This window comes from Lissotriton helveticus, chromosome 3_2 (genome assembly GCF_964261635.1).
Source record: "Lissotriton helveticus chromosome 3_2, aLisHel1.1, whole genome shotgun sequence".
Lineage (NCBI taxonomy): Eukaryota > Metazoa > Chordata > Amphibia > Caudata > Salamandridae > Lissotriton > Lissotriton helveticus.
The window spans coordinates 401,957,759-401,980,291 of record NC_136062.1 but is presented as its reverse complement, the minus strand read 5'-3'; the positions used below and the strand labels follow the sequence as shown (position 1 = coordinate 401,980,291).

The 22,533-nt window shown below is 41.7% G+C and overlaps 1 protein-coding gene across 3 annotated transcripts in view; it reads right to left on the bottom strand.

Moving 5' to 3' along the window:
* The window catches only part of CD44 (CD44 molecule (IN blood group)), a 186,445-nt gene that overhangs the window by 39,924 nt on the left and 123,988 nt on the right, over nucleotides 1–22,533 (bottom strand). For 2 of the 3 annotated variants that reach the window (XM_078684321.1, XM_078684322.1), the window contains exons 3-5: nucleotides 19,059–19,195; nucleotides 12,815–12,895; nucleotides 7,171–8,520 (exon numbers count right to left, since the gene is read on the bottom strand). In XM_078684321.1, coding sequence (XP_078540447.1) covers nucleotides 7,171–8,520; nucleotides 12,815–12,895; nucleotides 19,059–19,195 — 1,568 coding nt within the window. The remainder of the gene's footprint in view (nucleotides 1–7,170; nucleotides 8,521–12,814; nucleotides 12,896–19,058; nucleotides 19,196–22,533) is intronic. The other variant, XM_078684323.1, reaches the window with a different exon arrangement.

Below are 22,533 nucleotides of genomic sequence, written 5' to 3'. Positions count from 1 at the left end.
TTTCCCTTGAGGGTTCTGGGTCAGAGCTTGCCCTGTGGACTATTATGCGGGCTTGCGAAGGGTGTGAACTATCCAAATTTCTTGTTTTCTTCATGAGCAGTGAGATGAAGTTATTGCTGCATAGGTCGTTGTTGCTGATGATGTTTGGCCGGCGGAGTAAAAGAATTTTCCTCAGATAGGTTTTGATCAAAGTCCGGCCTTTGTTGGCGGTGGTCTATGTTGTCTTCCAAGTTTCTGCTCCATACAGAAGGACTGATTTTACATTGGGGTTAAAAAGCCTGATTTTGGTTTGCAGCGTTAGGTTCTTGGATCTCCAGATCTTCTTTAGCTGAATGAAGAAAACTAGGGGTGGGCGGACAACTCCGTTCCGCCCACGGAATGTGTGGAATTTTGCCTGTTCCACGTTCCGCGAAGTAGGTGGAGCAGGCAATTCTCCGCACTTAGGGCGGAGAAGAGTTGGCCTCCCACCCACCCGGACTATTAAAATGTGAAAAAAGAACAATTTAAAACCACTTACCTTATCGGCGGCACCCCCTGTCTTCCCTCTTCCTCAAGCGTGACTTCTGCTTGAAAACTGGGCATGCACGGGCGCCCGCGCATTTCTTGTGAGGAAAGCGCATGCGCGGGCGCCCACGCATGTGCTGTTTCCAAGAAGAAGGCATGATGGAGGAAGAGGGAAGCCCGGGGATGCCGCCGATAAGGTAAGTGGTTTTAAATTGTTATTTTTTAACATTCTAATAGTGCGGGCGCGAGGTGGGCGACGTGTAGCGGAGCTAAATGGAGTGTGCGGAGATTGGTTCTGTCTCCGTGGCAGCCCTGCTATGCCCACTACCGCCACACCTGAAGAAAACCCTTGCTATGCCATTTCATGCCTTGATGCCGGCGTACGTGCCACCGTACTTGACACTGAAAAGGCCCAGGTAGGTTAAGGCCTCAGCCTCTACCAGTGAATCACCTACAAGATTGACTGCAATTGTGCTGATTGCATTAGCCTTCAGGATCTTGTTTTTTCCCCGGTGGATGTTAAGTACAAGTTGTCCACTGGATCCCATTTCTTCTCCTTGCTAAAGATGTCTTCATTTTCCAGTTTAATGCCAGCAGGAATAAAAAAGGCGAGCGTAAACAACCCTGGCGGACTCTAGTCCACACTTGGAAGGTTTCGGTGAGATGTTCTCCATAGATTATCTTGCACGCCCATGACAAAATGCAAGCAGTGGCAGACTGAATGCAAATTTGGGGATAGGGAACACCCAAGGTAAAATATTGGTGCTAGCAAATTGAAGGGAGGCCAACCACAGCATATAGGAAGGGAACATTCATGACCCATTGCTGGCCCTGAGATAATTTTTGGCATAAGGGGTCACCCATGGGTTATGAACAGCACTAATGGCAAAGTTCTGTCAGTGGCATACTGTATGTAATTTTGGACTGAATGCACTCATGGGATATCCGGAGAACCCATGACAATATACTGGGCCTGGAACAACAGAGGTAGTTTTTGACATAGGGTGGCACCCCCGAAAGGTTTAGAAAAAATGGGATAAACTCTTGTGGAGAGTAAGGCTAAATTGACCCTGCACACCAGGACACACTTTTATATTTAACAAGTGCTTATCGGGGCGTGGGTCTTTTTAGCACAATGAAAATGCACTATCTTGTCCCTTTTTCTCAAGGTTTTCTTGGGGGGAGAGGTCTTAAAACTCTGCCTAGAAGATGTCAGGCTCATTCTCTACAATTTTGGGCAAGTAGTAAGTCCCAACACTTTTAAAAATAACCCACTCCAAGCAAAGAAGATAAACAGTACCCCGAAAAGCACTTTTTACGTTCTGTAACTCCTGCTTAGACCGAGACTGGGGCACATGTTAGGTTTTGTAAAATTAATAAATTTAGCAGTGTAATCTGTATTCTTCTGGTTAACATTTTTTACGAAAACAAGCATTTTTAAACCAACGTTGCCATATTTCATTATTGTGAATATATGAAAAAAGTTTCTGAATAAAAGATTCAACTCTCTATTACACATGAGTCAAATAGCCTTTGAAACAATCTTAAAACAAATTATACTAACAGTATGGGATAAATTAGGACAATAATCTAGTGTACATACAATATGTGGTCCACGACAATGAGTGTAGACATAGTTACTATTTTTTTTATTTAAATCTCGTTTTTTTTTCTCCCTACTATTTTTTAACACATTTCTCAAATCAATATACAGGAGGGGAACTATTTAATCATGATAGTTTGTGGTACAAACAATTTAGGTTTCCTGTGCTGTAATAGTAAGAGAAATAAGTAATGATCCCCTTGCATATCATGTCAGGACCCTAATACAAGTTATATTTGAAACAGAAACTGGTATTTGTTGTGTTATTACCTCAACAATGCTTTTATTATGGAACTTCAACAATGTAAACCATTGTGACGTCCTCGGGGTAACGTTCTTGTGACATCACTACCTAGTAAGATTGAAGTTCAAAGGTCATATCATGTCACTTCCTGGACTGTCATTAAGAACAAGAATGGCTGATGTCACTTCCACTAACCCTGGCATTTTGGTGAATCGAAGTCCATGGCATGTCTAGTAATGAAAGCACTAAAGTAGAACAGGCAGGTGTTGATGGAACAATGCCCTGTACTCTGAAAAAGCAGAGAAGCCCTGTGGTGATGTCAGCAACATCTAGGGGCATATTACCAAGCAATAGCGATAATTATCGCTATTGCTTGGTTAGAGACAAAATTTTACCGCTAAGCTGCAGCGATTTTTATCGCAGATAAACCTTGGTATTACCAAGGTTTATCGCAAATGCGATAAAAAACGGCCGCAATGCATGAATATCGCTGAAAAGTCAGCGATATTCATGCATTACCGAGCTAATGCTCTTAGCCATGTTATCCACCTCCCATTGGATAACATGGCTAAGAACTGCTCAGGGCAGGTATTAGCTTTTGGAGATATTCGCGCTTAGCGCGAATATCACCAAAAGTTGGTAATAGGAGATAGTGATGTTAGCGACGGTTTCCAGTCACTAACATCTTGGCACGCCCACTTTGCATATCATTAGTGATAAATATCACTGACATGCAATCTGGGGCCCAAGATGGTCGCTATCTCCTACTAGCTGTCGCTAACTGGTGTTAGCGACAGCTAGGTAATAGGGAGATAATTTTATCTCCGCTTTCTTGGCTTTTCAAGCCAAAAAAGCGGAGATAAACCCCCTTGATAATATGCGCCCTAGTATTTTGAAGAAGCAGGGATGCCAGGTGGTGTCGTTGGCAATGAGTTGTATACTTTAGACGCCGACAAGCCAGAAGTGATGTCAGCTATGTTTTGAAGTATGATGAAGTAGCTTGTGTTGATGAGGCAATGGCCAGAGCAGTAGTGGCAGAGACACAAGGCAGAGATGTCAGCAATGACTTGTAGCCTGTAGTAGCAGCGGTGGCAACTACTGGACATAAGAATGGTCAGCCCACTGAAAGATCAGAGGCAGTGGGTGTTCGTAAATTCAAAATTCAAAGGGTTATATATACACACAAATGCACAAGGTTATTATGCGAGGTAATAAATTAATTGGAAATTCCTCAATGCCATGAGTATATTGAATTTATTGAATTTTGCGATAAACGTAATGATCCTGAATTATTTTTTTGACTTTCAAATTGAAGACTGACAACTTTCGAGGAAATAGAATTAGAGGGATTACCAGAAGTGAAGGTATACAGTTTAACTACAAGTAGCACTAAAGATTCTTCGGTTACTCTTTCACAATATGCAAGACGTATAGGGATCTTGGAAAAATTGGAAAGTAATTTGTGGATGAATCCTGTCTCTACTCTATATAACATTTGAATGGACATACTATTCTGCATTCATGCACCGCTGGCACGAGTAGGATGGAAATCACTATTATAAAACCAATATTAATATGTTGCATCCGTAAGCTATACAATATTGCATCATAATTACCTATCTGGCGTTTTACCTGGCAAATCAATGGACAACTAACCATCTAATCTAAAGTAAAAATCCATACACATCCAACATCACCTTCAAAGACCTAACATTTTACATTCATTCTCATCTACACAAACCACTTTTAAGCTAAACATTAAACATACTCTCTAACCGCAAAACAATAACAACCAAGGGATGCCATTGAGTCATGGAACACCCAGGTTCAAGACCCGCTGCTTAAGGATGCACTATAGTTTCTAATTGTAGTATATGGTGTATGAATACCAATAACATAAAAATAGAATAAGAAAAGCTATTTTTATGTAACTATAAAGGCTGATTGACAAACTAAATTTTGTAGTGTGTAAACTATTATTACAGTAGTACAAAATGCAAATCACAGACCTACAGCGGCAGGCCACCACCTATAGCTCTCCTGTCTTTTTGGGTGGTAATCTCTGCTCCCGTAAGTATACTACTAGTAATAGTAAATGTAGGAGTGACCGGTGGAGTGCTGGGAAAATGGAGAAACATTACTCAAAATGTGTGGGGTTAAGGGAAATTTAAGAAGAGGTTTGTGGGGGACTTGCTAATACAAAATACACACCCACAGTAGAGTAGTATATCTCTAAGGATGTCGAAACAGGCTTAAATGACCTACAGCTCAGCTTTGTTTTAGGTCAAGCACCACACATGTGCAACACCTGGTACTGCAACACACACACACTGAAGAAAATGAAGGCTCGTAATTAATTAGTAGACTTAAGTCAAAAAATTGTTTACCTTTTCTAAAGAAAATCAAAATTATTTAAAATAAATTAATACATAACTTTTAATCACGTTTACTAAAATTAAACAAATATAAAAATGTTAGTGAGGGATGAGGGTGGGTAATTTTTAAATATTGTTAAAAATTAATATTTTTAAATTAAATTAATAGATTTCAATTATTGTATTAGTTACTAAACTTTTCATTTGATGATTGAATGGGCTGTAACTTTCAATTGTATTAATTCCAGGTTAGTATTACATATTTTAAATTAGTGTACATATACATTATACATATATTTTACATTGATATCACATATTAAAATATGTTTAGTTAAAAAAACTAACCTCATTAAATTCCCCTATACTTTCTCTTCAGGAGATCTTCACCATAATAGTGGAGATCTCCACCAGCAGGTGAAAGGTTAGTTGCAGTAGCTTTACATTAATACATTATGTTGTAGGAGGGCGTAGAGCCATGCAAGTTTACACCTAATTATAAATCTCTATTAAAAAATGGTGAAGTGGAAACATGGATGAGTTACACTAAGGTGTGGTAGTAGATCTAAACGTTATTAAATATACACATGTTAATTCACTTTTCTGCATCGGCCCTCATAGCATTTTTTTCAGATATGTAGTACTTTCCTTTCCCCATCTTGGTGATTTGTACACCAGAAACCAGTAAACAGATAATTTGGCAGGTAGAAAGGCTGACAGGATGAGTGAACAAAAATAGAGAGACAGATGGCCAGACAGACAGTTAGACAGAACAGTGGATGGTTAGAAGTGACATAAACAACCCTCAAATGGGCTCTTAAATCTACATTCAACAATTCCTTTATTAACCCATTCAATATCAAAGATGCCATTTAATAACGCCATTCATTCATCTCATTGACAATTATTCATATACTAAAAAACGGATACATATCATTGCTTGGATTCGCAACATCTCACCCTTGTATTCAGCAACTCAGTCATTCAATAATTCAGGCATTTGCTCACTCCTTCATCGATTATCTCTTTCAGACAAATTTCAGACAAATTGTGGCTATGTTTTGAATGTACTGAGCCACTAAATCATTTAGTTATTCCTTACCTCATTCAAATATTTATTTAATTGCTCATTCCTCCACTAGCATACTCCTACGCCCTACGGAAGAAGTGTTTATTTTCTTTTTTATTATGGGCATTATACAAACATGACAGAGTATCCTGTCTGCCAAACTTCTGTTCTATTCACTCTATTTAGAGTTGGACTGTCAGCTGTTCGTCAGTGATGCCCCTGTTGGCTCTGTAGACAGAAGCTTACTCCAACAAACCCACAGAGTGCTGACCGTCAGAGTAAGGTCACTTGACCGACCACCCTCCTTTTTTTTTACTGTCTGTCACCACCAGTGAAAAATAATAATACTGACACAATCCGGGAAAAAACTACCTGGATGTGGAAGTCATTAGTTATAAATCAAACTTCCATGTTGTTAGCTTCTTTTTGAAAAAGATAAAGTTTGGTGGATGGCCATCAAAACTGACGACATTGTCCACAAAGCCTATAGTACCTTTAAAGGTTTGTGATGGCGGTACTTCAAAAGATATAGAGAACTTTAATTGATCTCTAAGTATGTCGATCATTGACCCGTCAGGGTGACAGACGTAATGTAGTGCTCCGACCTGATGGATGGTGTAAAGACCGCAAAAGTCTACATAATAAATGTCTTGTTTGGCTTCTCCACCGCCTCACATTCATAGTCATTAGTCATTCATCCACCCATCCTTTATGCATCCTTATATGAAATCACTTTCTACGTTAGATTGCCATCCGATAACCCTTAATAAAATATCTATCTTTTTCTGATTTGTTTTTTTTCACAAATTTAGTAACATATTTCTGCAATGAATATCAATCTGCACTCTGCGGTACACACACTATGGGCCTGATTCACAAACTGCACTTTGTAGTACACTTTGTAGTTCTACAAAACATACTAAAAAATGCTATTCACAAACAACATGCAGAGTTTGCCCCTCTGCAGCAACTATACTTATGTGTGTGGATTTCTCCGTCCCAACGGTGGAATCTCCGCACACATAAGTATATGTTTAAGTTGTAAATGTGAAAGGGACTGGAGGGGATGGGTGGAAAAAGGGGCAGACTTACTGCAAAAAGGGATTGGATTGTGGAGGACTGATGAGAGACTTAGGAAAGGAAAGGGAGGTGTTTACAGAGGACATCACCCACCCATACAAAAGTAAGCAAATTGCTGCACACAGGGGATGGAGACATGTAACATACACTTTTGCAATGAATTTACTCTCGCAGTTTGCGACTAGGAAAAGTAGTAAACTTACTCCGAAGTGTAAATTACTCAAAAGTGTAAGTTACCTTTGTGAATCAGGCCCTACAAGTATAAATAAGAATGGAAAATTGACAATGTTCTTCTTACTGCTTGTGGATGCTGGGCCATCTTCTCCACCTGGCTGGGCTCCATCTGGACGAACAACAGCACCTTCTGGGTCTCCGGTGGGTTTGGAATATAGTAAGTCTCCCTCTGTAGTTTCTAAATTATCATCTAAATTAATATCATGTGGGGAATTTCCATCCACATAACTTTCTGAATCCCCAACTCCAGCAGCATGGTCCTCATGACTGACTGGAGTCTCATCAGTGTACGTGACACTGTTACCTGAATGACTGTCATCTTTGTCAAAAGGATGCCAGACATTAGGCTTAGTTTGATGACGCCGACCGTGATACTTGTCCGTGCCGGCATTTGAATCTACAAAATTTGACATGTCCGAACCCTCTGATTCTGTGACACTCTGTACATTCACATCAGGATGCCCTGCAGCATTCGGTGAATCTGTAACAGCAGCATCAATGCTTGGGTGGAATCCAGGTCTTTTGGGTTTACCTGTGGCACTAGTGGATACAGAGGGGTCAAAATCGTCAGGCAAGGGCTCACCTGTCGCATCACCTGGTTCTTGGTCAAATGATCCAATAGGATGGTGTCCATGATGAGAATGGCCAGGATGAGTGGCATCTGTTGTGTCACTGGAACCACGAGATCCACCACCATGGGATCCGTGATTTGAATTTCCGGGTTGAGGAGTATCTGTTGTGTCGTCATCATAATGTGAATCATCAGGATAGCGGTCATCAGTCAAATCAATGTTGGGATTGAATCCAGGTCTTTTGTGTTGATCCATGGCAGTGGTGAATTCTGAATGGTGAGAACCATCAGGAAAGGGCACATCTGTAACATAACCTAGTGCTTCATCAGGTGATTCATGAGGATGGTGCCCATGATGGTGATGGCCAGGGTGAGTGGCATCGGTGGTGGCATCTGACCCATGGTGAGGAGATTCACCAGGATGACCATCTTGACCTGAATCCCCAGGACGGGGAGCATCTGTTGCATCATCATCATCGAATCCATCGACATGAGAACCATGACGAGGGTCCTCAGGATTGGGCCCATCTGTTGAGTCATCATGGGATCCATGATCAATAAATCCACCAGGAAGATATCCCTCATGTGGACCTCCAGTGTGAGGGGCATCTGTTGTGGCTTCTGTTCCAGGACCCGGAATCCCACCCGGATGAAGCACATGGCTTGAGTCCCCAGGCTGAGAGGAATGTGTTACTCCCTCCTCTGCTCCTTGGTCAGAAGACCCCTCGGGGTGCTGTACATGATGGGAGCCATCGGTAGGAGGGTCACCTGTTCCATCTTCAGATACATCCTCACCAGACTGCTGTCCTTTTTCTGTGTCTTTTCTGTGCGGGTGCTTTGGGTCTGTAATGACATATTGTAATATTTAACACTGTTCAAGCATTTTTCAAACCCCTTTCAAATACAGATGTAAAAAACCTGAACAGGAAAGCGAAGATCTGCTGTCATAGGATACTTGGTCTTTTCAGTGTAGTTGACTTGCCTTAGGATCATGTAACATACCAAGCTGCATCAAGACAGCCAACTTGACCCTCTGCCTTGTAAATGATAGGCAGCAGGGAAGGGAATGGGGCAAGATGCATTAATAAGGAATGGCATAAGACACCGTTATGAGATAAGGGGTGGGGCACGGTTTAAGGCCTCTCATTGTAAGCGGGACAGTGAAGGTCAGAATGGTAACACAAAAAGTTCAGGTCAGTGATGAGGGGTTGTATGACATTACAATATATGCCTTTACCTAGTAGCCTTTAGCAGTCTTTATCATACATGCCCTTACCACGCATGCCTTTACCACTCATGTAATTATATTTAAGCGAAGTAAAACCCATATATATATATATATATATATATATATATATATATATATATATATATATATTATATATATATATATATATATGTATAAATACATTTTAATTTAATACTAATTTATTTTCATTTTGGGGGGTACCCTCTTTATTTTACACTACTACAAATCTTCCATTACCACTAGCTAAATCTCTAACATTGCCCATACTTCCATTAACCACTACCTACAACTCTAATTGTAATATTTGATTTAATTACTTTCTTTTTTAGGGTAAACACCACACAAGCCAGCCACTTTTATGTAATTTACACCTAACCTTCCTTTCCCACTATCCACCTCTATACCATAAATTATCCATTCTTTCCTTTACCACTATCTACCCCTAAGCCCTCAATGGAATATTACATTCAATTACTCTCTTTTTAAGAGGAAAACACCCCTAATCCCCCAATTTTGTTACCTACTACTAACCTTCCTTTACCACTACCCACCTATAAACCCTAAGAATACAGATATTTTCAGTTACCACTACCCACCATTAAACCCTATAATTACCCTAAACCCTAAAATTACACATACCTCAATTTACCACTACCAACCCTTAAGCCCTAAATTTAACATTTCTTTCAAATACTTTCTTTTTTAGAAGAATACACCCCAGAGGCCCCACCTTTTTTTTATTTACTCGTAATCTTCCTTGACCACTACCCACCCCTAAACCCTAAAATGACCCATACCTCCATTTACCACTACATACACCTAAACCCAAAATGTAATATTTATTTTCATTACTTATTTTTAAGAGACAACAGCCCCAAGACTCCCACTTTTGAAAATGTACTCAAAACCTTCCATTACCACTACCCACCTCTAAATCTTACATTTACCGTTATCTCCCTCTACCCCACAACTCTTAAGCTACCTTTACCCCTTTACTGCTACCCACCCCTAAAATATTAACTATACTCTAACCTCAATTTACAACTACCCACACCTAAATACTTAAATCACTCATACATCCTTTTACCACTACCACCCCGAAACCCTAGTAATTTTTACCTCCCTTTACCACTACCCCCAAAACATTATATTTACCCTTACCTCTCTTTACCGCTACCCACCTCATAACCTTAAATGTACCCTTACCTCCCATTACTACTACCCACCACTAAATCCTAAAATGATGCTAACCACCCTTTGCCACTACGCACCCCTAAACCCTAAAATTACTCTAACTGCCCTTTACCACTACTCACCCCTAAACCCTAAAATTAACCATAGCTCACTTGACTACTATCCACCCCCAAAGTCTAAAATGAACCCTACTTTCTTTACCACTGCTCATTCCAAAATCCTAAAATTGTGCTTACCACCCTTTACCAGCATTCACCCCTAAACACAAAAATGTCCCTACCTTCCCTTTACCACTACCCACCATAAAATTAACTTTACCTCCCTTTATCACTGCGGACACCTAAATATTAAAATTACACATATATCCCTTTACCACTATCCACCACCAAAGTCTAAAATTACCCAGAATTCCTTTACCACTGCTCACCCCAAAATCCTAAAAGTGTGCTTACCTTCCTTTACCACTACTCACCCCTAAACCCAAAAATTACCCTAACCACCCTTTACCAGTATTCGCCCCATAACACTAAAAGAACCCTAACCTCCCTTTACCACTATCCACCCATAAACCCTAAAATAATGCTACCATACCTTTATAGTATTCACTGCTAAACAACAAAAAATTATCTTACTCCCCCTTTAACACTACCCACCCCTAAACCATAAAATTACCCCAATCACCCTTGGGAAGTATTCAACCCTAAACCCTAAAATTACCCTACCCTCCCTTTAACATTACCCAGCCAAAACCCTATATTTACCCTTACCTCTCTTAACCGCTATCCACCCCATAACCCTAAATTTACCCTTACCTCCCATTACTACTACCCACCACTAAATCCTAAAATTACCACCCTTTGCCAATACGCAGCCCTAAACCCTAAAACTACCCATACCTCCCTTGACCACTATCCACCACCAAAGTCTAAAATTACCCTTACTTCCTTTACCACTGCTCACCCCAAAATCATAAAATTGTGCTTACCAGCGTTTACCACTACCCACCCCTAAACACAAATTTACCCTAGCCACTCTAACCAGTATTCACCGCCAAACACTAAAATTATGCTAACCACCCTTTACTAGTATTCACCTCTAAACAATAAAATTACCATATCCTCCCATCACCACTACCCACCCTCAAAGCCTAAAATCAACTTAATATTGCTTTACCGCTACCCACCCGTAAACCCTACAGTTAACATACAGGTATTTTTAACATATATACTTACCTTGCATAGTAAAAGAATGCGTGGTAAAGGCAACTGAATTAAAAAGTCATGTGTGATAAAGGCGGTAAAGGTGGCGTGGTAAAGGCATTTGAGTGGTAACGGCGTCGTGGTAAAGGCTTCTTGGGCATTCAAGGGAAGTGATGGTGTGATGATGAGAAGGAATGAGCAGTATGTGTTTATTGGTGAGTGGAGGATAAAACTGATGGCAATGGAGCATAAGTCATAGTTGATTTTGATGCGTAGAAAGATAGAAGTTGTAGGTGTTCCCAACATTCCACAAAATCTCATTCTAAGGCAGCTTTCGTGGGGTGAAATTTGCATTTTCAAAACCAAATCTAGCAAAGAGACTCCGATCCTGAAGTCAACCACATCTGTATGTTTATTTTTACAAAGCCCGACATATGGCCGATTTCTCTGTAATTGACACTACAATGAGTCTCTCTATTCATCCGCCTTATCAGTGTGAGACAATGCAAAAGGTTGAGCGCCGCCCTACAGGCCATTAAAGGTACTGCCCTATCAGGATAACTTCTTGGGCAGATAAATATCTCTGTTTGAAAAGTGTTAGTAAAATATTAAAAACTAACTATATCATGGAAAATGGACAATATGAGTCATCACTCCATTACCCACATTTGCAAACCTACACATTAGTAAAATTGTGTTTTTGTATTTGTTAGCTAAGTGTGACCACATTTCGAAGGTTGCATATTATCTCATTCACAAAGAAATTAGCAACTGTTAGAGTCACATATGTGGCACAGTTTCTAACCTTTTGGGATTCTCAAAACGTCCATGGCTAATTTACAGAAATTCATAAAATGCATGGATTTCCATGAGGGGTACCCTAAATAAGTAGCTTTTCCTTACGGTGAAAACAGCAACACCTTATTGTCAGTGTCAAGTTTCAAAAGAACATTAACTATTTTTCTTTTTTCTTACAAATGAAAAATGTAAGACATTTGCATCATCGTAAAATTTTAAAATGTCATACTAGCTGGATAATTTTGCCATATAATGGTTGCATAATTAACCTTTATCACAATATTTTTTAAATAATTTGCCTTTTGCTGCCTTGCAATTTATTTTTCCTTGCAGTATAATAATGCCAGTGACCTTGACTAAAGGCCTTCGTATTGCTTCTAATTAGCATCTGTAAAGGTAAGACATTACATCTCTAAATATTCATCAGCGGTAGATGTGCACAGCTCTTCCCTCGTAGTCACCTAATAAACAAACACTCGCCCATCACAGGCTCTTCTGCACAGCTCGTGTTTACAGTGTGCACAACTGCACAAGGGGCATTCTGCCAGGCGGCCCGAGGCATCCTGCGGGCCGTTCGAGGCTGCCCGCTCCACCGCCTACCTGGAACATTTTGCACTCCCAAGTTGGACTAGTGTGTGGGAAAATGTGTTACAATCGTTCCTTAATTTGCACTCACTTTGCTAAATTTGCACATTACCTTGTAGGCTGGAGTCAATGGGCACATGGAATTGATAGTTTTCTGGCAAAATAATCTTGTCACAGACCTTTTCACGAGTTTCTGCGTGTGTAAAAAACAGAGAAACAGCTTTAGGTACACTGTATTTGTATTTACAGATGACACAACTTCGACTAAAGGATAAACATTTTCAGCGAAATTATTGACTTTGATGTTTAGAGCATCCATAACCTGTTTGTAAAAGCATGCTGCTGGCATTCTGAGATGTTATCACTGGGTTTCAGGGTAAATGTGTTTTATGGAATATAAATGAGTAATTATAAGTTTAATAGCTTTAATCCAATTTTTGATTATGGATTTCATTTAAGAGTGTGTGAGTTTATAAAACTGACGAAGTTGTCCTCACAAATTTCAAAAAGATACCAGCTTTAGATGGAAAAAAAATTAATAAAACAACTTTATGGCAGTAGGATTGCCTGCAAAAAATCAATCACAAAACTATGTGTGTGGGAAATTTCTCTCATAGCTGAAGAGTTACTAATAAGATAATGTTCACCCCAGAAGTAGGATATAAATTCTGCATTCTCGCCTCTGTAGGCCAACGCTTAAGATGAACTTGACACCTAGTAACAAGAGCATATCTGTCAACCTAAAAAATAATGCAGGTGTAACCAGGTGCTAACGAGGGTGCTCCCATTAAGATTAATACGGTATAGACCCTTTTTGGAGGGTAAGTAAGTATTTTTTTTTATTGTTTGATTTAAAATCTTTACAAAAAGAAAAGCACAATTAAGAACATTTCAGATTAAGATAACTCATTAAAAATGCTTTTTAGATAACGGTAAGTCTTTAAAATTGTACACACACATTGTGAGAGCTATTTTGAATAAAACAAATTCATAACTTTAATAAAGATTGGCTAGGAATACAGTCAGTATGAGGATTAATATTATCTCATTCTAATTTTTTCCATGCAATTGTTAAAAATGTTGTAAAAGCAGAATGAATAGATACATCATCTGGGGAAAGACACTTTTTCGAGGGTGATATAGGTTTGAAAAAGGGACGTCCCCAATAGGTCCCCAATAGGTCTATGGAGTAATTTTGTTTGTCAGGCGGGTGAATGGAAGTGACATATGGCTGGTGGCACGTGGGTGCAATGATAAAGATATAATAGAGGCCCAAATGCTATCAATACCAGTTTAGTAACTCCACCTGCCTCCCCAAGGGCAAGGGCTCCAACAGAACAGAACATTGCCCCACCCTTTGCTGCCAGGATGAAAGAGACCGGAAGTACTTAAGCAATGACAGGAAGTAAAGACAGAATAACTGCTGTTGTCACTGTCCGAGGCCTGCACGAGCCTCGCATTTCTAAACTGGTTCCAACTGATTCCAGGATGGTGTGTGGCGGCTCCAGATCAAGGCATTAAGTGGGGGAACTCGGTGAGGCTCGACGGACTCCGGCAAAGGAAGACGCATCTCTTGGCTGTTGCTACTTTCTCGGTGCCGAAATGGAAGAAGGACAAACAGTTTCTTGAGCCGGAAACACATTATTTATCACTCTTCATAGAACAGACGCAGATACCAACAGGTCTCGGCAGAGGATGCATCAGTCCACTGTGCCGCCAGACCAAGCAAAACTCTGGCACAGTGCTGTGTTTGCAGTACAAAGAGATTCTGGTCTCCTGCCCTGTACTTTGGCTTGACAGTGCAAAGGGACCCAGGAAAGTGACCAGATGAAATATAGGTGTCATCCCAAGTAACAGCACAGTCCAGCCCGTGCCCGCATAAACACCCCGTGCCCACATGGCCAAGTGAGGAGTGCCTTGTAGTAAGAAAATGAATTACGTTCCATCCGACCAAAGGGATTACTTTTGTGCTCACGCTTGGAGCGTACACTTGTATATTATCAGGAAGCCCATTGTGTTACATTTAACAGGAACCACTCATATAGCTAGGGCATCGGGGGCGTGGAGGGGCTTATGAGAATCCTGAGAATGCTATCTCACCCAACCCCACCCTTACTGGGTGAGTGTGGGACGACCTTTCCCAGAATAAGCAGCAAGAGATTCTGTCCCAAAATAGGAGAAGCGTTGTTTTTTAGTACTGGGAGGAGGGGCGAGAAGGTAACTCAATTCACAACAAGTAAGTTCTTGCAGCCTCATGTTGGTTATCACTCAGAGAGCCAACCTTATATATGACTGACCTTACCCCAGCCCTACCAGCTTTTTGGAAAAGTGAATTGGTTGGCAGGATAATCTGGGGATGCCTTAGCATGCCAGAGCCTCTAAAAGTGTAGACGGCAGACAGTCACACGTCACAATAATTTCTTCCTTCCAGAGATGACGTCATGTGTCTGACTCAGATTCACCAGGACGACAGACAAGGGAAAGGTAGGAGCCTCTTCTTGGATGTGAGGGCATAGGCTCCAGGAGGGTGCCCTTTACCCTCATGGTACCATGGGAAGTGGCAGGAGTTATTGGTATGCTTGTGTGTTCCGCCAAAGTGCTGGACTCAGGCTAGCAACTGACCCTCGCCGGCTGGCAGGACAAGCTCAGAAACAAGTTGCATGCCCAGTGGCTGGTTTTCTGTTTAAGGACATCCCTGAGGGGAAGATAGCCACACTCATCACCAATAGCTGTGGGTGGCATCTCCATTCTCTGCCACTCCAGCTAGACAGAAATCCATAGCAGCATCCTCTCTACATCCTCCCATCACTGGACTGGTAACTCTGTGAACTGTCCCCTACCTTTCGATCCCTTCCGGCGGCATCCTCATGTGTGAGACCATTTTGGTGCCCCTCCGCTGAAACGGGAACCCATTTCAATTTGTGCTACGGGCCCCCGTCATGCAGCTGTGTATTTAACATTCCCTAATTCTTCTCGGGGTCATCACGAGATGACGATAAGCAAAAAAACTCATCCCCTTTACCACATACGATGGTAAAGGGGATGAGTTTTTTTGCTTATCGTGGATCTATAGCGCTATATCAACACACCCAACCACTTGGCTCATCCCAGCTGCGCACAATTTATCAAAGGCAACACTTAGAGCTTAAATGGAGACCCAGCCTTCCCATACTCAGGCCCTTGTCTGCAGGCAGTTTCTGACTCGCTTTGCCTTGACAACCCTAGGGTCTCTAAGCCCTGGTCTGCCTAATTCAGTCTGCCGGCTACAAGGCAACAGTGTCGCTATACTGATAGAGGTTCACTCCCAGGACATCAAGAGAAGACCATGTATCATCTGCTGGAGGTCAATAGGTGTGTCTGAAGTGTACAGTCAACCACAGCTGATCAGGACTGCAGATGTTGCAGAGTCCATCAAATACTTGCCCTATCGCAACACCCCCAGCCAGCGGCCATGACAACTCTCTGAATTTAGGCCAGCACCACAAGTGTAGTTTTGCGGAGTGTGCACCCTTTATTGCGGTGCATAGTTAATACCAAGATATTAAAGCAAACACTGTCAGACTGCATCCCCTGCATCTAATCTCGATTAGTTGTAAACTCTTAGGATGGGAGGCTTAGATGAATCCTAGCTTAGTTCCAGTCCCATAATTTCCCTTGCGCATTTCACAATATAAGAAACCCTCAAGGTGGCAGCGTGGTGGTGGTGCGTCATTCCCACTCTTTTCAATTAAATTGGGTAATCTTACTTTTTGTCATGGTTCCAATGCTAAGGTCCATCAACATACATGGAGACAAATGACAAATGTACCGTTTTACTCCACACAACTCCAGTTTCGTCTTTGTGAATTCAAGAATTCCTGAAATGTCAACTTCTTATTAACTTTGCCTTCTCACCCCCTAAAAGGTAATCTGAAGCCACCTGAGCATATTAACAGTGCTCAACAGAGCAGTGCTGCCACTTATTAATCCTACTTAGGCCATACCTCAAGTATAGGACAGAGTCCAATCATTGAGCAAACAAGTATTACTATTTGTGTAATTGTCACACCCTCACAGTTTCCCCTGTTAGATTTAAGCAGGTCAAACTAGTCAAAATGTATCTAGGAAAAAAAGGCCCGGAAAAATTAAAAGCATGTGCAATGCAGTGTTTAATACTGATTTCCCCTGTTATGAGTCATTTCCAAGTTGAGAAACTGGAATAGGAGGTATTTGCTACATCCGGTAAATACCTCATCTGGAGGTAGTGATGCTTATACTGTGTAGTAATTAGGGGTGGGTGGTAAACTCCACTCCTCCCGACCTCCATGTGGCAGAGTTTTTTGTCATTTGCAGCTCGCCAAAAGGAAGTTAGCGAGGGGGAAAGTTGAGCGCTCGACCGCCTCCCAATCGAGATTTCTCACAGTGGGCGGTAGCAGCAGGTAGCTATTGCTCGCATTGTGAAAGCTGCCACTTAAGTAGAAAATCTACTTGAGCTACAGAAAGAAGCATCGCCTTCTGGCGTGGTGCTGTTCGCGTTGATTTTACAGAGCAAGACAAGCTCCCAGTGCTAATAATCAGTACAAGCTACGCGACGTACCGAGCTCCGCCGCTCGAGGAATTCCATAGAATCTCGCTGAGTTTTTAGTGAACTCCACGGGTTCCATCCACCCCTAGTGGCAATACAGCACACTATTCCGCACTACTTGTAATGATGGCCTTAGGAATGGGTCACTGTTCTTCTCTCAGCAGTCAACCCACTCATATCCCCACGTTGTACACATGTGGTCAATGGGCCAGCACCATTCCACAAACCATTGATGTAATATGTTTTCCCAATATGGAAATTCGAATTGCGAGTCTGCTTTGGTCCGAAGTGGGTTATGCTACATATACAGTTACAGGGATGTCAAGGGCACTGATTGGTCAGGTTTAATCACGTAGCATGGCTGCTTAGTAGACATGCGGAAGCCATGGGCTACGTGGGTCACCTGTGCCATGTGCTTGCCTGGAGCAGAATGCCACCAGGAGCTGAAAACACGCTTTGTAATTAGCAGTTTGCGGTAACCAATGGAAGGGTCAGCTTTGCAAGGCGAAGTGTCTGTGTTCTTTTTCTACCTTAAGAGGAAAACTCCTATTTTCTCTTGTTTGATATGTAAAATTATAATTTCTGCCCCAAAACAATGAATCTTCAAATCCCATCATCTGGACCATGAAAGGCTTAATACAACAAGTCTAGGACCCCAATGATGGACAGTCTCATTAATTTGATATGTGCAGTACCTTCTGTTAAGACTCTTGCATGTACGAGTTTTGTACGATATACACTGCAACCCACACATTTTTCCCTTTGTAAATTTCAGCAGGTAATACCTGTTATGGAAATTCTCGGATGTTGACAACCTGGACACGTTCAGCCTCTCCATAAGCAATAAGTGCAGTATATCAGTGAAATACAGTAGGAGGCGGGTTGGAGTTGAATGCTCTTGTTGGAGGTGGTTTAGTGTTTTTTTATCTCGCGTGCCAGAGATTCTGCTTTGTACTCATCAGTAAATTAACAGACCCGGGTGAGGTTTCAGCAATGGTTCCATAAGAAACTATAGACTGCAAAAACATAGGGCCCGATTGAGATCTTGACGGATGGCTCTGTCAAAACGGTGATGGATATCTAGTCTGCCGGATTATAAATCCCATAGGATATATTGGGATTTATATTTTGGCGGATGAGATATTTGTCACCGTTGTGACGGAGTAACCCATTCGCGGATATCTAAATCAGGCCCATAGACTCTAAAAAATACATTGCTAAAATATTATCCTCGCAGAAATATCTCGATACAAACATCTGACCTGTAGGCAATTCCTGATCCAGCCAGACTTACTACCCACACATTTTAAGAGCAGGGTGATTTACTATTCTAACTCCAGCCCAGCAAATTTGAGAAAAAGGGCTTCTTGATGGGAATAGGAGCGGGCCAGAACCTCTGCAGGGAGAGATTCATGCAGGGTTGAGATTTGGCAGTCTATGTTGTTTCAGAAGATGTTTTCACAGTCTCAGTTTTCACTTGCTGATGTGAGCTGCACCCCTGGGGGTTGCATTTTTCTCTCCTCTTTAGCGGCAAGGATAGCCTTGGATGTTTGGCGTGGGCATGGGGTGCTGGCTGTAACAAGTCTAGGAAAACAGATCTGACAAGGAGAACTATTAATAACTGCAAAAGACACCACCTTAGATGGTGGGAAGCTCTTCACAGCTAGCACTTACATGTAAATTCAACCAAGTAGACAATACATTATTACAGCTATTATTTCTGCGGCTCACGCCCACTCTGTCTTTCAGTTTTTTGTAACGCTGCTACACTTGGCGTAAACATAGCACTTACCTGAAGCATTGTAGCAGTAGGCGTCGTACTTGTCGGTTATATTTGATACAAGTATATACACCCCTGTGTTATTGGCTGCACAAATGGGGTTTTCGTGGATACGCGGGATCACGATGTTTCCATCAATCCATCCGTATCTGCAGAGGGAAACACACACAGCCTGCTGATTACAACTTCCGGGAGGGAGGCAACAATCAAGGGCACTGATTGGTCAGGTTTAATCACGTAGCATGGCTGCTTAGTAGACATGCGGAAGCCATGGGCTACGTGGGTCACCTGTGCCATGTGCTTGCCTGGAGCAGAATGCCACCGGGAGCTGAAAACACGCTTTGTAATTAGCAGTTTGCGGTAACCAATGGAAGGACGTTTTTTACCACATATGCGGTCAGCTATGATGTGTGAAAATTGAAATTGTATTTATATAGCGTTTACGACCCCTGTATGCTAAGCATTCAGATAAAACACGAGGATAAATGGATATTGAATATTTCATAAGGTTTTCATAACAAACAAAATTTAACATGTGAATTTAGAAATAAATTCTGCAATGGACATGTGTTGGTTGTAGTGTGCTGTACGCCAATGAAACTTTGAAAGTGCTTGAAGGCTTCTCCAACTACACAGGCGCTAATACATAGATATTAGTTCATTACTTGGGAGGCTAGTGCTTGGAACCCATTTTGTTATTGGCAGAATTACTGAAATGTGTTAGTTTTATTACAAGAAACACTTATCAGGGTACAAATTAAGGCCAGCTTTAGCACTGGTGGCGCCCTGTGTGACAATGTTTGTTGGTGCCCCCCACGTTCGTTCCCCACAGGCTCCCTCACTACCACCCTTTAACAGTGCTCACTCAAGTCTCCATAAGTACTCTCGCAGATGTATTTAACCCCTCCCATTCATGAGCCACGGTTCTCGTGTGCTCATGACGAGCTCAGCTCGTCAAGGACGTTAGAACGCTCACATGCGGGGATAATTCCCCTACTGTGCTGGGCGTTCTATTGAAACGGGCGTGGCCGTGACGAGCTGAGCTCGTCATGAGCACACGAGAACCGTGGCTCATGACAAGCTGAGCTCGTCATAAGCACCGGGGCGCGATGCGCCCTATCCCCTCCCTCCAGCACAGCAGGGGAATACCGCCACCTATAACATTTTAGAGTGTCAGAGCACTTTACTTCACAAACACTACACAGAGACAATCAGACATAGGTGTGTAAATCAATGGACAGGAAATGTTTCATCAGACAGAGGCTTTGAAGGTGTAGGAGTTGTGCGTCATCCATGCTGCTAGGCAGTATAGATTAAGTGTGCTTGGTCTGGAGAAGCACATACTTGAAATTCACAACTTAACATCATGGTTGGGGGTTACATTTAATAATAAGGATTTTTTTTACCCACATGAACCCTTTTTGAAACATTAGAATAATGAAATATGGAGGAAAACATCATAATGCTCTAACCTAAACCTTGCGGTCTGCTTGCAGCTCTTTGATGACAGTTATTAGCTTGCTGTTCCATTTTAGGATTTTAACATCTACACGGCAAGTAACAAAAGGATCTCTCTGACAAAAGCACTGACCTATTTAAACTATAAGCACTTTGTGATCTGCGTGGTACACATTCTTTGCAGCAGGCACTTTAGCCCTCTGTGCTACCATACATAAAATGAGGAAAAACTTCCACTTGACAAAACTCTTTCTCTCTCCAGGAAGGTCATTAATCACCGAGTTATCTGAACATTTTTCTTTTTATATAAAAATTGTGGAGGCCAGCAATGCAGCAAGAGGTGGTTTTAAAACTATAAAATACTTCCAAACACAGCGCCCCCCTCGAAGAGTCAGCACCCGCACCGCCCTACAGCCGGCCTTGGTACAAATTCATATTTTGAAGAAAATGTGAGAAATATACAGGTACATTCTTTGCCCTGGCTATTATTTAAGAAAACGTGAACACCGAGTTAAAGTTTGGTGGACACATAACCCTGTCACAAGGGTACCTAATAGGAAGAAATGCCAAAAAAAACTCACTCTGACCTTACTCCCCTTAGAAGTACCAGACAGCACAAATATTTGGACTGGGTTCTTGTTAGATGTGTTCCCCTTTTCAGGCCACTGATTAATGCCACTGTAATCTTTCTACAAATATGCGATGTAAGGTTTTGTAGCTGATCAACATCTATTGTGGAAATCCAAATGGTAATGAAGGTAGGCTAAATTTTGATGGACCAACAAATGCAATTCCACTTGTCCGTTATAAATTTGGGACCCATTTGGACCAATTACTTTTCAATTGATACTCAGTTGAGTCCTTCATTGTGTATTGTGAAACGTGCTCCTAATTGTTCAGAGGTCTGAAAATTCAAATTTTACCTTCATACGAGGAAACCTCTTCAGGAAGGGAGAACACTGTGACTAGTATGGATAAGAGGGACAGGGGAGTCTATGCAGCTAGAACAGCATAATAAACTCAGCGGCATACGAGTCAATGCACCCTATTCAGATGGGAGACTACGTTTTCAGCGAAAAATAGCTTTATTGTAAGTGTCTCCCGCCTAAAATTGCCTCTGCTACAATAGTAGTGAATGAGGAAAATAAGTTCCCTGATTTATTTCGAAATCTCCCACTTCAGAGTTTGAGAATGTTGATTTGTTTGCTACGGTAAGACTATTCCGCAGGTTATTGTGCCTGTTGCATATGTGTGTGTCACAGGTTTGAACATACACAGGGCTAACTCAGCATCTTATAGTTGGGAGAAGCAGTAAAATTAGGAACCACTGAAGAGTGAGAATGTATTGTTTCTTGTGATTTATGACACATCTGTACTCACATATGTCACAGATATTCATTGGACTGGGATAGAATGGGGCACCCTGAAGGGTTTGGAGGCCCCTGAAGGGTTGGACCCCTCCCCAACTCCCTGTGTTACAGGGGCTGCATGGGCCTTGCATTACGTCCCTGGGTGCCAGAGCAGTATTTCAAGCGAGCCACTGATATAAAATGAATTATTGTATTGTATTGTATTGTATTGTATTGTAATGGTATTGTTGTGGCTCTGAATTTTAAGGTTGACTTAGCCATCTTGCACGCCTGCGCCACCTGGAATTGCCAAAAAAGGGCACCATTTTGAGGCAAATGTTCTAAAAGCATGCAAATGGCAAGATATTTTTTGTTTGGTGCTCTGAAATGTTTTCTCCCAGGGGCGTGGGAACACAATTCTCTTCATGGGACACTCAAGAGGTAGTCATAGAAATGCGCTCCTTGGACCACATTCACCAATGACCTGCTGATATGAGCAGAACTGTGTCCCTCCCCGTAAGTGAGCCTTTGACCCTCCTATTTAGTGAGCCTCTAAATGAGCATTTGTCCCTTCTGAGGAAAATTGAATTTTGCCCTGTTATGTGTCCCTGCGTGTTCCCCAACATGTAATATATGTGCATGAAATCTATGCATTTTCCCTCCATGGCCGAGAAATAAAG